This window comes from Lotus japonicus, chromosome 6 (assembly GCF_012489685.1).
Source record: "Lotus japonicus ecotype B-129 chromosome 6, LjGifu_v1.2".
Taxonomy (NCBI): Eukaryota; Viridiplantae; Streptophyta; class Magnoliopsida; order Fabales; family Fabaceae; genus Lotus; species Lotus japonicus.
Genome location: NC_080046.1, coordinates 14,814,773 through 14,830,065, shown reverse-complemented (window position 1 = coordinate 14,830,065; position 15,293 = coordinate 14,814,773). Strand labels below are relative to the sequence as shown.

The following is a 15,293-nucleotide window of genomic DNA, read 5'->3' as shown; positions in this document are numbered from 1 at the left end:
TTTGGTGAAAAGATAAAGAGTTTTGGAAGGTTTGGGAAAAATCAGCTGAGCCCTTTAAAAACCAGCTGAGCTCCTTTTATCCTGTCAGAAAAGGGCTGAGCGGCCAAGAAAGGGGCTGAGCGTCTTCAAGGCGGTTAAAGAAAACCCATCCCTAAAGTAACAGGGCGCTGAGCGGCCAGAAAAGGGGCTGAGCGGTCGTGCCAGATTTGCAATTTAAAAGGAAAATTTAAATCATAACAGAGGGGAACTTCTGGGACCAGAACTGAAACCCACAACTTTGGGAAAGATAGAACTCGAAGGAGAGCATCAAGGGAGGTATAGGAGACTTGGGAGAAGGCTTTAGAGCCGATTTCATCGTCGGGGAACCGTCACGTATTCGGTTTTTCATCATTCTTCTTCTCTTTTATGATTGTAAAGCTATCCATGGAAATGGATAGCTAATTTCTCATTTGTTGGGATTGGAACTAGTTGTTTTGATGCTCATGTAATCTATTTGATTTCCTTTCATGCAAATTTGATGTTTCTATGTTAAAGAATCAATGGTTTTCTCTTTTGCTTCATGCTATATCTTAGGTTGATCCCCTTGGGTATTTTGATTAATTCAAACTTGTGTAGGGAACTCACACGTTCTTGAGTCTGAACTAGAGTTAATCATATGTATCTTTGCCATGATTCAATGATTTTACCTTGTGCATTATGCTTGTTTTGGATTGATCACCTAGAACATAAATTTAGGTTTAATAGGATGGTGGGAACTAGCTATTTAAACCTGAAATAGGTAAAATCATCTAATGATTCTAAGGTCTAGGGATAGGGTTAGATCATTAGTCCATTCAAACATCCATGCTTAATGCTACTCACTATTGTTAATCGATCAAGGGATTGAGGGTTAATATAGCTGAGTTGATAATTTTCTACGCCGGGGGACTGGGTAGTAAGATAAGAAATGGTGGGAGGAATCAATTTCATAGAACTATATTTGTATGTGAATCAATAGAATACATAGAGGTCAGACAACGAAACTCTAATCTCAGCAAAACTATCTACCTTGGTGAATCCAACTCTTTTATCTTCTTTATTTATGTTTTTATGTTTTTAAACAAACACCCAATATATTTGTAAACCATCATTTAAGTCTGTTAGCTATTGAACGGCATAAGTATTACACCTCCCTGCGGATACGACAAAACCCTTTACTATACTACAATTGAGTCTTGAGAGATTCAACGTAGAGTGGTAAAAAATCTTTCAACAAAATGGCGCCGTTGCCGGGGAGGTGTGCCAATACTAATTGCATTGCAGTAGTTTTCATTCTTGAATGATTGTGAATATAGTGTACAGTTTTTGTTTTCTGTTTACTTTCCTTGTTGTTACTAATCTCTTGTGTTAGTTATCTAGCTCAAGAGGAGAATCAACAAGAAGCTTCTAAATCACCAACTTCTTTAAATGGATCAACCATCTCAGTCATTCTACCCCTCTGAAGAGGATAGGATTTCCAAGCTTGAGAATACCTTGGTGCAATTCATGCAATTGTCAATGATTAATCAAAGGAATACCGAGGCTTCGATCAAAAACTTGGAGGATCAAATTGGAAAGCTAGCTACCATGGTAGCTGAACATGGAAGAGATGTGGTTGAAGCACAAGGGGAAGTGGAAGAAAGTGAGGAAGAAGAGAAAAAATCAAAAAAAGAAGAAAATGATCCAACCCTTCACCACTTACCGATTTCTTCAAGCCCTCCAACGGTAAAACGTGAAGAAGATGAGGTAAGCTTTGAAGAATTTGATAGTATATCACATCACCAACACAATGATGAAATTCTTAATGTTGAGCATATAGACGTTGTATTTGGTGATAGGTTTGATGAGCTGACTGAATCCAATTCTTCAAAGAATTGTAAATTCGCATTCATTCATATGCATGTAAATAGCTTGGCATGTGAGTTGAGTGTAGGTGAATTGGTTTGGGTTGAGAAAATGAAGAGAAATAAAAAACTTTTGCTGGCTTGGAAAGCTTTTGATAGGAATTTAAATGAAATCCAAGTCAAACGGCCTAAGAAGCGGAAGGGGTTATATTATAACCCTTGTTTATGGTCACCTTGATTGTGTTTGCGTCAAGCTAATGACGTTAAACAAGCGCTTCCCGGGAGGCAACCCAGTTTTTTATTGTTTTTATTGTGCTTTTAGAACTAGGGTAGTGATTTTGTGAAGCTTTGATTAAATTTGTGCTTTAAGGTGCTTCACAAGTTTTGATAGATATATTGAGTGTGTTTAAAGGTTTTGGAAGCAATGAAAATGATGAATTTGGAATTTGAGGGATTGACTTGTGAAAATGCATGAAAACTTACTGAAATTTGGATCATGTGAAATTTCTTTTCAAAATCTGCAATTGAGAGTTGTAACAAGTCCAAATTTAGATTTAGCATGCATATGGATGGTTGGTGTGTATGGTTTGAGTGTTTTGCAAAATTCGGGGTTTGTGGTTGTGAGTTTCGGTTGAAAAACTAGTCTCTCCTAGCCATTTTCTGCATAAATTGTGAAATCGTGCTTCCCATTACTTATGAACCATCTCATGTGTGAATTAGTGTTGTTTTTCAAGTTTAAGAATAGTTTTGTAGTGAACCCTTTGATGATGTGATGAAATTTCAAAATTGAAGGTCAATTTGCTCTTGTATGGTCTATGGAGTATGTCATGAGAAAATGTGCTTCAATTGTGTGTTATAAGGCTCTCCACAAGTTTTAAATGACATGGATGAGTGATTATGAGGCATAGAATGCAAGGAATTTGAGCAATGAAAAAGATAAGGTGTTGAGTTGTGAAATCATGAAATTTGACCATTAATGGAACCTAGAATGACTTTTGCGCTAAATGTGCTTCAATTGCTAATTTTTAGGTACGCACAAGTTTCTTAGGGTATTTATGTGTGCTTTGACTAAGCGGCATGTACTAGAAATGAATATATCAAATTATGGCCTATCAAGTTGTGAAAAAGCATGGAAACTTGTCTTTGGAAGACTTGGATTGTGAATCTTTGCTAAATTATGCTTGATTGTTAAATTTTAGGGCTTGGACAAGTTTTAAATGATATATGAATGTGAATAAATCAATTGGCATGATCGGGAAGTGTAGAACTCAAAATTGGACCGATCGAGTTGTGGGTTTTGAGTTTACTTGAGTTTTTACACTGCACAGGGCGCCCAGCGTCCATCTGATAGGGCTCAGCGGCCTCAAACTCTGATGTCGACCGCTCAGCGCTATGCAGAGGCCGCTCAGCGCCACCCCCTTATCAGCAATTCACTCTTTTATTCAAATGAGCATAACTTCTTCATTTCTTATTGGATTTAAACCAATGACCACTCTCTGGAAAGCTCTTGAAATCTATTTTCATATGGACTAGGGTTTGAGTTGTTTCAATGCTTTGATATTCTCATTTATCTCTTGTACTCTAACCTGTTATTTAGTGACTGTAAGGCAGATTAACAGGTGAATGATGCAATTTGGCCTGAGGACAGTCCAATTCCCATGGAGGGAGAAAGAGATCAAAGATTTAAGTAGAGAGCTTGGTTCAAAGCATTCACATCATGAGGGAGTCCTTTTTTCACTGTTTTTAGTTTCCTTTTAATCGTGTAGTTTATATATAGCACTCGTGTTCCGGTTTCCATGATTCCCTGACTGTTTCAATACTTGCATGACTATTGTAAGAATTGCTTGATTTATGCTACAAAAATGAATGATTCCATGATTGAAATTGTGCTTGCACTCATTGATTCCATGACTTGATATGATTGCATGATTCACTTGGAATTCTTGAAGCATAACATGAAAATTACTTGAAAATCAGGGTTATTTGAAACTTTTTAGCCTGTGAGGGAGTGTTCCTACACACTGTGAGTTGAGAGAGCATCACTTCTTTGCATGGTTGATTTTGTTTGAGTCTCTGATATCATTGGCTGCATGGAATTGATAGGAAAGGATCAAGGCATATTTTGTTATGTATATATAGCTACTTAGCTAAATAGCCTTCTTATTTCAATAGAAGTCCATTTGTTACCCTTTTGAGCCTGAATGTTGAATGTTTTGTGTATTGTTCTTCACTATAACCCTATCCCTAAAAGAAAAACAACGACTTTCCTAAGCTCGATAGGCTAAGAGAGCATTCACTAGTGTGAGTTGTATGCAAGTTGGGGGGAGAAGGCTCTTGAGCTGAATTTTTTGTGCAATTTCAGATTCAATGTATTTGTAAACATTTTCAAATGTGAGTATGCTTGAAAAGAAAAAAAAAGGGCAAAAATTGAAAGAAAAAAAATGCAACAAGAACAAAAAGAGAATAAAGAAGAGATTGATGAGAAAACAAAGGGTTGAGTTGAATTGAACATGGTGAATGGGAGTTGGTTTAAAGCAAGTTGAGGGGAGTGAATATCATGAATGTAAAGTGTGATTTCTCTCTTGCCTTGTTGAGTTTCTTTGCATATCCTGAAAAACAAAACTCTTTGAAGCCTAGCCTCATTACAACCCTGTAAAGACCTTAGTGATCCTTGATTTCACATGTAGTTTTGATGATTGAGGAGACAAGTAACAATCTTGACTTATGTGATTCAGTGATGTACATGAGCGAAACACATACCTTGCCTGATTTACATGCTATATCCTGACTCGATTGAGTGGTTCCCTGATCAAGAGTAATTGACTGCATGCCTATTGAGTTTCAGGTTGCATAAGTAGTTGTATTAATGTCATGCATTCTCTTGTGGGTATCATGTTTCTGTTTTGGATCATTGATTCAATCTTTGTGAGATCTTGCAAATTGAGCTTTGAAAAAGTTTAAGTCATGCTTGTTTGATTTAAGTCATTACCTTTTGTTTGAGGACAAACAAAGTGCTAAGTTGGGGGGAGTTGATAAGTGCCAATTTTACGTAGTTTTCCATTGTTATTAAGGCACTTGTCTATGTGATTTATGGAAATTATCTTGCAAATTGACTCTCTTTTGATGAGAATGTGTTTAAATGAAGATCCAATCTCAATTGTTGTTGTAGGGACATGAATCTAGTGAAGAGATGAAGATTTGGTGAAAAGATAAAGAGTTTTGGAAGGTTTGGGAAAAATCAGCTGAGCCCTTTAAAAACCAGCTGAGCCCTTTAAAAACCAGCTGAGCTCCTTTTATCCTGTCAGAAAAAGGCTGAGCGGCCAAGAAAGGGGCTGAGCGTCTTCAAGGCGGTTAAAGAAAACCCATCCCTAAAGTAACAGGGCGCTGAGCGGCCAGAAAAGGGGCTGAGCGGTCGTGCCAGATTTGCAATTTAAAAGGAAAATTTAAGGCTTAATCCTCAAATTGGTCCCTGTCTTTGAGTCGCCGTCTGATCTAAGTCCCTCACCGGAAAAATTTGTGCAAAAGGTCCTCATTATTGCAAAACGTATGGAGCAAGTCCTCACCGGAGACCGGAGCTCCGGCGAGTGATGAAATGGCACGCTGACTGGGTTAAGTAAGCTGACATGGATTTTAAAATAAAAATAAAAATTACACATCAGGAAAATAAATTAATTTAAAAGCCCAAAATTAATTTAAAAACCCAATTTCACCATAAATTTATTAAAGCTAAAAAAACAAAAAAATCATTAACAATAATTAAAAACAACAACTTTTTCCCCAGATAAAAAATCCATAATCTAGTAATCTGGAACGTTCTCACTCCAGAAACTCATTCCCAGAAATTTTCCAGAAGCTCCTCATTCAGATCCTCTCATCTCAACTTCCTCATGGACATGCAATCCAGCCAAACAACAACAACAATCGAACCCAGTTTCAATCGAATCCTAACCGTTCTCTCAAGGTCGAAATCAACATAGGAAGACTCGATTCAATTTGGGGGTGATGAAAGGGTGAACCAAACCCTGGGCTTCCATCCAAGAGCCCTGCCCTTCCAGATCTGCGACTCAGATAAATATGAAATGGACCCAAAGGCAGAACACCAGGGGAAGATGTTCGTGACCGGAAAAGCTCGTCGTTGTGAAGGGAAGAGTAGAAATTCTGCAACTGACCAAGACGCGAGACGGTACTGCAGGAGCTTCAAGTTCCACTCCTGAGAGAGGTAAAAGAGAGGTTGCATCTCTGGATCCCCGTGAAGGTGAGATGAATGACGGCACCGCAAATAGGAGGCGGCGGCGGCGCACAGATCCAGGGAAGACGATGATTGTAACGTTGGTTTCCATGGCTATGCAGATCCCTCCCTACAAGGTTGTGGATTTGCTTTCTTTTGGGTTTGTTATTGTGAAGATTCTGGGTTTTGTTCATACCATTTTTTCTCTTTATTAAATTAACAGTGCTTCGTGTATGTGTTTTGAGCTCGGTGGGAGGTTCCAAGGGGTGCTAATGTTGTTTTCGTTCCAGCCTTTGAATTGTAGCTGTTTGTTTCTTCGTTTTGTTACTCTCTGTCTTTTATGCTTTCTTTCTTCTTTTTATTGTCTTAGTAATGTACCTGTGTTGCCACCCCACATGAGTTTATTTCAAGATTTTGAATGGGATAAAGATGATGGGATAAAGATGATGAGATGAAAGTAGTTGATGATGAGATAATGGGATCAAGATTCTGGACTGGTGATTTTGAATTGAGGTTATTTTTGGGGAAATTGGATTAATTTGGGAGGAATTTTTTTTGTTAGTTAAATTAGGGTTAATTTTGTTAATTGATTTTATTTTTATTAATAAAATTAAAATTTCTTATGTGTAATTTATTTTTTATTTTTTATTTATTTTTTAATTCCACGTCAACTTCATTAATCCAGTCAGAGTGCCAATTCATCACTCGCCGGAGCTCCGGGCTCCGACGAGGACTCGCTCCATACGTTTTGCAATAATGAGGACCTTTTGCACAAATTTTTCCGGTGAGGGACTTAGATCAGACGGCGACTCAAAGACAGGGACCAATTTGAGGATTAAGCCAAAATTTAAATCATAACAGAGGAGAACTTCTGGGACCAGAACTGAAACCCACAACTTTGGGAAAGATAGAACTCGAAGGAGAGCATCAAGGGAGGTATAGGAGACTTGGGAGAAGGCTTTAGAGCCGATTTCATCGCCGGGGAACCGTCACGTATTCGGTTTTTCATCGTTCTTCTTCTCTTTTATGATTGTAAAGCTATCCATGGAAATGGATAGCTAATTTCTCATTTGTTGGGATTGGAACTAGTTGTTTTGATGCTCATGTAATCTATTTGATTTCCTTTCATGCAAATTTGATGTTTCTATGTTAAAGAATCAATGGTTTTCTCTTTTGCTTCATGCTATATCTTAGGTTGATCCCCTTGGGTATTTTGATTGATTCAAACTTGTGTAGGGAACTCACACGTTCTTGAGTCTGAACTAGAGTTAATCATATGTATCTTTGCCATGATTCAATGATTTTACCTTGTGCATTATGCTTGTTTTGGATTGATCACCTAGAACATGAATTTAGGTTTAATAGGATGGTGGGAACTAGCTATTTAAACCTGAAATAGGTAAAATCATCTAATGATTCTAAGGTCTAGGGATAGGGTTAGATCATTAGTCCATTCAAACATCCATGCTTAATGCTACTCACTATTGTTAATCGATCAAGGGATTGAGGGTTAATATAGCTGAGTTGATAATTTTCTACGCCGGGGGACTGGGTAGTAAGATAAGAAATGGTGGGAGGAATCAATTTCATAGAACTATATTTGTATGTGAATCAATAGAATACATAGAGGTCAGACAACGAAACTCTAATCTCAGCAAAACTATCTACCTTGGTGAATCCAACTCTTTTATCTTCTTTATTTATGTTTTTATGTTTTTAAACAAACACCCAATATATTTGTAAACCATCATTTAAGTCTGTTAGCTATTGAACGGCATAAATATTACACCTCCCTGTGGATACGACAAAACCCTTTACTATACTACAATTGAGTCTTGAGAGATTCAACGTAGAGTGGTAAAAAATCTTTCAACACCCCCCAATAATGAGTCACCAAATTAGAAAGTAAGCTTTTAATCTAAGTAAAATAAAAAAGAAGATAATTATTTTAGGAAAGCTCCCCAATAATGAGTCACCAAATTAGAAAATAAGCTTTTAATTTAAGTAAAATAAAAAAGAAGATAATTACTTTAGGAATTCTGTTATTGAACATCTGCGTAAAAATCTTTTACACCAAAAATGCATAACCATTAAAATCATTAGTAAAAAGTTATACTTTTTTGTTTGAACTCTTTTGCTTAAAATAAATAATTTAGTTGACAATATTTTAATGAACTAACAGCCTTTTATTAAGACTACTTATTAATTGAGTTGATTACCATCCCATCAAAGTGTAGTGCAACTCGAGTTGTGTTTTTAAGCATCTAGCCAGAGATTCGATAGACAGTGGGTATGGAGAAACATTTTTTAGGAGAGACCTACCTATTTAACGTAATCTCAGAGTCTCAAAGATTATTCTCATGATTTTGTCGGCTCTACCATACCTTCCAAAAAAATAAATTTATTGAGTTGACTGTTTCAACTTTATACTAATTACTATTGTGTTATACCAAACTAGATTTATGTTAAAGATGAATTAAACAAGAAATCATGTACATGGCGAAAGGTGTGGCCTTCACGTATAGATATAAAGTATGAAATAATATGCCAGCATAGTAGAAGGCACGTTGATCTGCATTATTCCATGTATTATCAAATAAGCTATCAGCTATATATATCAATATATCAAATGTCTCTTGGCAAACCTTGTTTCTTAACTTTTCCTAGTTCTTAAAACACTAAAGGATATGGCTTGCACGCACTTCAGCTTCGTTTCTCTTCTCCTTCTCCTAGTGGCTTTCCCTTGTACACAAGCTACTAAAGATGCTGTGAAAACAACAGAGAAGAAAATAGATGTGGTCGTGGAAACCACTGTCTATTGTCAGAGCTGTGAGCACTCTGGAACATGGTCTTTGATAGGAGCCAAACCCGTTCCTTTCGCCAAAGTGAGTGTCACATGCAAAAGCCACAAAGGTCATGTTAGCTACTACAAGGTCTTTCAGACTGACAAAAATGGTTACCTTTATGCACCACTTGAAGGGTTCAAGATGCAGAACTATATACTTGATCATCCCCTCCACTCTTGCTATGTCAAGCCTGTTTGGTCTCCTCTTGAAAGTTGCAGCCTTCTCTCTAATGTCAATTATGGTCTCAATGGAGCTCGACTTCGATATGAGAACAAGAGATTGCATGGAAGCAACTATGAAGCTGTCATATATGCTGCTAGCCCCTTGGCGTTCCATCCCTCGGATTGCTCATAGATTCACTAATGATGTTTCAAACACTTGACCAAGCATTGAGATTCAGTTTCTCGTGATTTCATTATTGTTGCTATTATTTGTGCCTTATAATATAGTGTTCAATCTGATACAGTTTTCTTTTGGTATTTTTATGTATCACATTAAATTGTAATGTAACTGCTGGCAATTTAATTTGGGTTTTTCATATCATTTCATGGGATTTTGACTGTCCTAGCTTGAGTTCCATTAGCAGCTAAGCACAGAAAGTATGTAAAGTAAAAATAGTTAAAAATGGAGACCGGTAACCTTTATTAGAGTATCTCACACAAAACACAATTGTTGTTACAACTTACAATCAACTTCTCTTTCATCATAATCAATTCTGAAACTCAGAAGCTACTCACAAAAGCTTCTCCACACAATTGATTCTGGCTTTAGAACCATTATGTCTTTAGAATCAATTATATAAAGGGTTTGCAAACACAGAATCGGCACTCAGCACACACTTTGTCCCTAAAAATCGAGTGGCATACTAAACATCTTGTTTATGTCGTCCTTGGCTTCCTTTGTGTGGAGAGTTGGCTCAAATAAATCAGATTCCTTTGACATTCTTGGCAACTTTGGTGGAGGTGGAGGTGGTGGTGATGGACCTTGTCGATGTTCTAGGTCATCATCAGCAAGGATTGAAAACCCACCAAATTCCTTTCCACTATGGCTCTCGGGTCCTTTCTCCTGCTTCATTGATCTTTTTCTCCTAACAAAATCCATTGGTTTCACAAACATGCCATTTATGTCATTCATAGCTTCCTTCATGTTGATTGTGGGCTCTACTAAGCCGTGGTGGCAAACATTTTCCACCTTTGGTTCATCCAAAATGGCGGAACCAACAAATCTGCCAACGATTGTATCCTCTCTAAATAACCTTGGATTACGGGAGCTAACTGCCTCCATATCAGAAGATTTTTCAGAAAGAAGATCCTTAGGTGGTGGGAAAACAAAGCCATTTAGTTTTGAAGCTGATGAAGCAGAACCATCAGACAAACTCATATTTACGTCATTGTTCTCAGAACATCCTTCATCATCAATGTATATCTGGAGAGGTTCTTGGTGAGCTTGGCTAGCTCCAGTCCTTTGCTGAAGTGATAAAGAACCGGATGGTTTGATTCCATAATCCATGTTTTCATCAACAAAAACTTTGAAGTCATTCTTTGTACTCCGACTTTCTTTCGCATGTTTTTTATGTGATTTCCTGGCTAATGGAACAGTCTCCAATGGCTCCCGGAACATGCTGTTAATAGCATTCCTGGCCTCCTTCATATTTATTGTAGGATCCACCAGTCCATGATGGCATGCATCTTCTACTTCAGACTTTCCATCCATGGCAGTGCCAACAAACTTCTTGACAACAACTGTATCATCACCATGAAATCTCTTGCCCTCACTCTTTCTAGTCTTCACTCTTCTATCATCAGCAACATCTTCAATTACAGAACTCGCAACTTGGCGTCCTGTTTGCGCACCCCCAACACTGCATTCCCCAGTCTTGTTATCAAAAGGAGGTATGCCCTTTGTAGACAGAGGCCTCCTGCTAGACCTTACTTCCTTGTGCTGTAGAATGTGCTTCTAAATTAGTTAACTGAATATCTCTAACAACATGAAAGGGATGCCTTAAACAACACACATGAAAACAAAAGGAAAAGCTAGGCACTACCTGGACTCTCTTGTTGTTCTTCCGCTTCATGCGTTGAAGAAATTGATCATATGATTTCTGCAATTCATCTAAAGGCTCTGCAAGACTGTTCAACAGTAGGGGCAAGATTAACATGACTTCTGGAAGTTATGGACAGAAGAAACTAAAATGTTATTCCTTGTGCAAAATTAGAAGAAAAATTCTCTGAAATGATGTCCCTATTTCACTAAATAATAGAATAAGTAGAGTGGGATGCCTGATCCAGGCAAAGTTGAGTGTCTCTAAGCTGAAAGTTTAATAATAGTTACTCTCACATCTTCATCATATTTTTAGGAGATAAAGGCCAGGATAGAGAAGATTTGTTTGTTTTGGCACTTGGCAACCATATTATCAAGATCTATGATTCATTCACACATCCATTTCATTTCCACTCTACTTTCTATCTATCTCTCTCTTCTCTTTCAATCATATCACCTGTCACAACTCTTACTTTCTATCTCTCTCGTCTCTCCACTTCATTTCCACTTTTTAACGCGTGCGAATGAGACTTTATCCATCCATCAAGGAACAATGTTAATCTTTGTTAGTGCAAAATTCATAGCTAAATTACATCACCAATCATGTGCTCAACACAAAATTTAAAACAAGATGCCTGAATACAGAAAAGAACTTACTTCTTCACTCCCAGATGGTACATTTTCTCTGCCTCATCATACCTCTTGCTCTTCTCATGGTAAAGAGCATATGCTTGGTAGAACTGACACCGTTTCGTCCCAATATGATTCACCTCCATGGTTTTCAAAAGTGCTCCAGGATCATCCACAAAATCCATCTACCAATTATCACAAAGTGAAAAAAAAAATTCATCAAGAAATTCCTAAATCCAATATGATAACACCAAAAAATTAAAATTCAATCATAATTTCCACAACCCTATTTCTGAAAAACGGGGTTGAATTCGGTTACCAAGTGGAGCCAAACGCGAAGATAACGCATGTCGTTTCTGTAACGCCGATCGAGCTCGAAGATGCGAGCACATTTCTGGAGGAAATCGGGGAGTTTTTCGTTGAGGGTTTGAGGAGGAAGAGTGTCCTTCATCTTTCGGATCCCTCTGAAAACGATAGAGAACTACTGAGTATAAATTGAGACATGAACTGTATAGAGAGAGAGGGGAACGTACCGGAGCCAAGGAAGAAGAGGGTCTTTGCCGGTGTAGGAGTTGATGTCTGAGTTCAAGGAGGATAAGAGTTCTTCGAAGTTCGCCATTTCTGAATGGGCACGGTGGCGATGGCGGTGGTCGTCGGAGCAGCACGGTCACACGGTGGACATTGTTTGAATTTGAGTCTGGGAGGGTGGTCACGCGCTCTTTTGGTAAAGGAGATGATGGGCCAAATTGGCTGGGCCGTGTTTTGTGATTGGACTAGCCTGATTTCATAATAAAAAATATTTGAAAGAGATTTCATAATTATTTTACATTTAATTAAGGATTATTACTTTTGAGTTTTGACACTAATTTTTCTACTAGGCTAGCTACACCACCCAATCTAAATCTCTATTTCATAATTTCCAAAATACTCCAAGACACACCATCCTACCACCCATCAACCACCGCGACCCTTTTATCATTTTTTTTACGCATTACTTTTCACGCTTCTCTTTCTATTAATAAATCAAGTGATCGTTCTTACCTTATTTTCTTTATTGTTTTATTTATTTATATTGCATTATCTTTACAAAACTCATGTGGTTCATGATTTTTGCGACTCAGCTTATTTTTCTTGCACGTTATGTTCGTGGTTTTGCTGTTGTCCCAAGGTTGCTATTCGACGTCAAATATCCAACAATCTTGAAGGTTTTAGACCATGACGAACGCTGACGGTGACCAGAATGGAAGTCCCAACTCAGGAAAGGGTGTTGTGTCTGTCTCTGTTCTTGGCACGGTTCCAATTCCTGCCTACTCCAAACTGTTTCCCGACATCTCCAAAATTGAGGTGTTTGGAGGCCAGAATTTTCGAAGGTGGCAAGAAAGGATCTCCTCAACCCTGGACGTGAAGACAACATTTTTGAATGGTGATCTCGAAGAAGAAATTTATATGACACAACCTGAAGGATGTGAAGTCAAGGGTCAAGGAAATAAGGTTTGCAAGCTCATTAAATCCATGTATGGATTAAAGTAGGCTCCTAAACAATGGCATGAGAAATTTGACCAGACTTTACTTGGTGATGGTTTTTATTCATTTGATGCTGATAAATGTGTTTATGCTAAAACTGTGGATGGTGAATGTGCCATTATTTCTTTGTATGTAGATGATATGCTTATTTTTGGTACTTGCATTGATATTGTGATTAAGACCAAAAATTTCCTCTCATCGAAATTTGACATGAAGGACATGGGAGAAGCAAGTGTTATATTGGGTGTGAAAATCATAAGGAAGGGAGATAGTATCACACTATCCCAAGAACACTATGTGGAAAAACTTCTTAGGAAGTTTGGTTATTATGATGTTAAATCTATGAGTACCCCTTATGATTCCAACACTCAACTGAAGAAAAATAAAGGAGACCATGTTTCTCAATCTGAATATGCTCAAATTATTGGGAGCTTGCTACATCTGATGAACTTTTCTCGGCCAGATATAGCGTACGCTGTTAGCAGATTGAGCAGGTATACTCATAGCTCCAATAAAGATCATTGGGAAGCACTTGCTAAAGTAATGAAGTACTTGAGAGGTACCATGGACTATGGTATCAAATATAGTGGTTTTCCTGCTGTACTTGAAGGATACAGTGATGCTAATTGGATCTCGGATTCAGACGAGACGAAATCCACTAGTGGTTATATATTTACACTTGGTGGTGGTGCGGTTGCGTGGAAATCAGCTAAGCAATCTATTATTGCTAGATCCGCTATGGAATCAGAGTTTATAGCTCTGGAATCAGCTGGTAGTGAAGCTGAGTGGCTGAAAAATTTATTAGCTAATATTTCTTTGGAAATGAAGCTCGCACCATCAGTGTCAATGCATTGTGATAACCAATCTGCAACTGCAATTGCTAAGAACAAAACATATATGGTAAGAATCGACATGTTCGATTGAGACACAATGTTGTAAAGCAGCTGCTGAAAGATGGAGTCATCTCCATAGATTATGTAATACCAGGCACGCGCATGGCCGATTAAGCGCACCACAGCGATAAGAGTGAGAAAATGTGGGGGTGTAATGATTAGTAAGGTCTCTAACATACACTAAAGCGTCTTGGTTCATAGAGCTTGCTCCACCAATTCACTTGTGTGTTAAGTCTTATTGGTCTAGGTCTGGTTCATAGCTTAAAAGGCACTAGATTCAAAAAATTGCACTCTCGGTGGTAGCTCAGAAAACCTCTCCTTAACCCTAACTCGAAAATTTTGAAATATGTGGGGATTGTTGGAAATATTGTTGATATTTCAAAAGTTTCAATGTCCCACATTGCTTGTGCCATGAACTTTCAAAGACTTTATATACTAAACTTCTCTTGTGGATGTTAAAGAGCCTAATAAGAGATGAGTCTCGCGTGCATGGAAATTGGACCACGATTGGCCCAACGTAGTGCAAATCCTCTGATTCCCCCCCCCCCTGCGCGCACGTACATGGGCCGGACTTGGTTTTTGCTGAAATTTCTTTTTATTTTTGGAACTTATCTGGAAACCCTTATTTTCACATGTGCACCATCCATTCCCTTCAAATAAGCATGTGCACCGTCCACTGCATTAAAACCTTGAAAATTTCATTTTGGTTGATTGTGCCCTGACTGCCTTGAAAATATATTATCTTTGTTTTCCTCACCCAATATTTATGTTCAGCCTTCATTGGAATCAACGGTTTTTCAGCCTATAAATAGAGACTGAATTTTACTTTGCAAATCATCCTCATCTCTGCTACTCTCTCCTTTCCCTTACTTTATTCCTGAGCAATTACAATGTTTTTTGTTTCTCGCCAGTTTTGTTACCCATCCACGCCGGAGGAAGCTGTTTGATCCTGGGGAGGTGTTCTGGATATTCCAGGATAAAACCTTCAAGGACAACGAATTGATTTTCACGACTCAGCTTATTTTTCTTGCAGGTTCTGTTCGTGGTTTTGCTGTTGTCCCAAGGTTGCTGTTCGGCGTCAAATATCCAACAATTGGAGCAAGAGAGGGGAAGAAGAGGAAACTGAAAAAGATGATTAATCCTGCAACGCTACAACATCAGTGTTAAGAATCACCAATGAAGGAAGCCCAAGTGAATTCAGAGGTGACGATTGAACGTGGCTCAATTCTTTATATGCTTTCCACAAGGATGGGTTTGCTTATGAGTTTCC

General features: G+C 38.0%; 2 protein-coding genes across 2 annotated transcripts; one reads left to right on the top strand and one right to left on the bottom strand.

The window, feature by feature from the left end:
• The first annotated feature begins 8,734 nt into the window (after nt 1-8,734).
• On the top strand, nt 8,735-9,479 carry LOC130722637 (non-classical arabinogalactan protein 30-like). Its single transcript, XM_057573442.1, has one exon. It carries the CDS (start codon nt 8,778-8,780, stop codon nt 9,288-9,290), a length of 513 nt encoding a protein of 170 aa, XP_057429425.1. The 5' UTR covers nt 8,735-8,777; the 3' UTR covers nt 9,291-9,479.
• Nucleotides 9,480-9,551: 72 nt separating this feature from the next.
• On the bottom strand, nt 9,552-12,361 carry LOC130722634 (uncharacterized). The gene is made up of 5 exons (XM_057573438.1): nt 12,140-12,361; nt 11,926-12,070; nt 11,634-11,791; nt 10,981-11,065; nt 9,552-10,877 (listed from the first exon to the last, which is right to left on the bottom strand). The coding sequence occupies exons 1-5, from the start codon at nt 12,223-12,225 to the stop codon at nt 9,783-9,785; spliced, it is 1,569 nt and encodes a 522-aa protein (XP_057429421.1). The 5' UTR covers nt 12,226-12,361; the 3' UTR covers nt 9,552-9,782.
• Nucleotides 12,362-15,293: the final 2,932 nt, after the last annotated feature.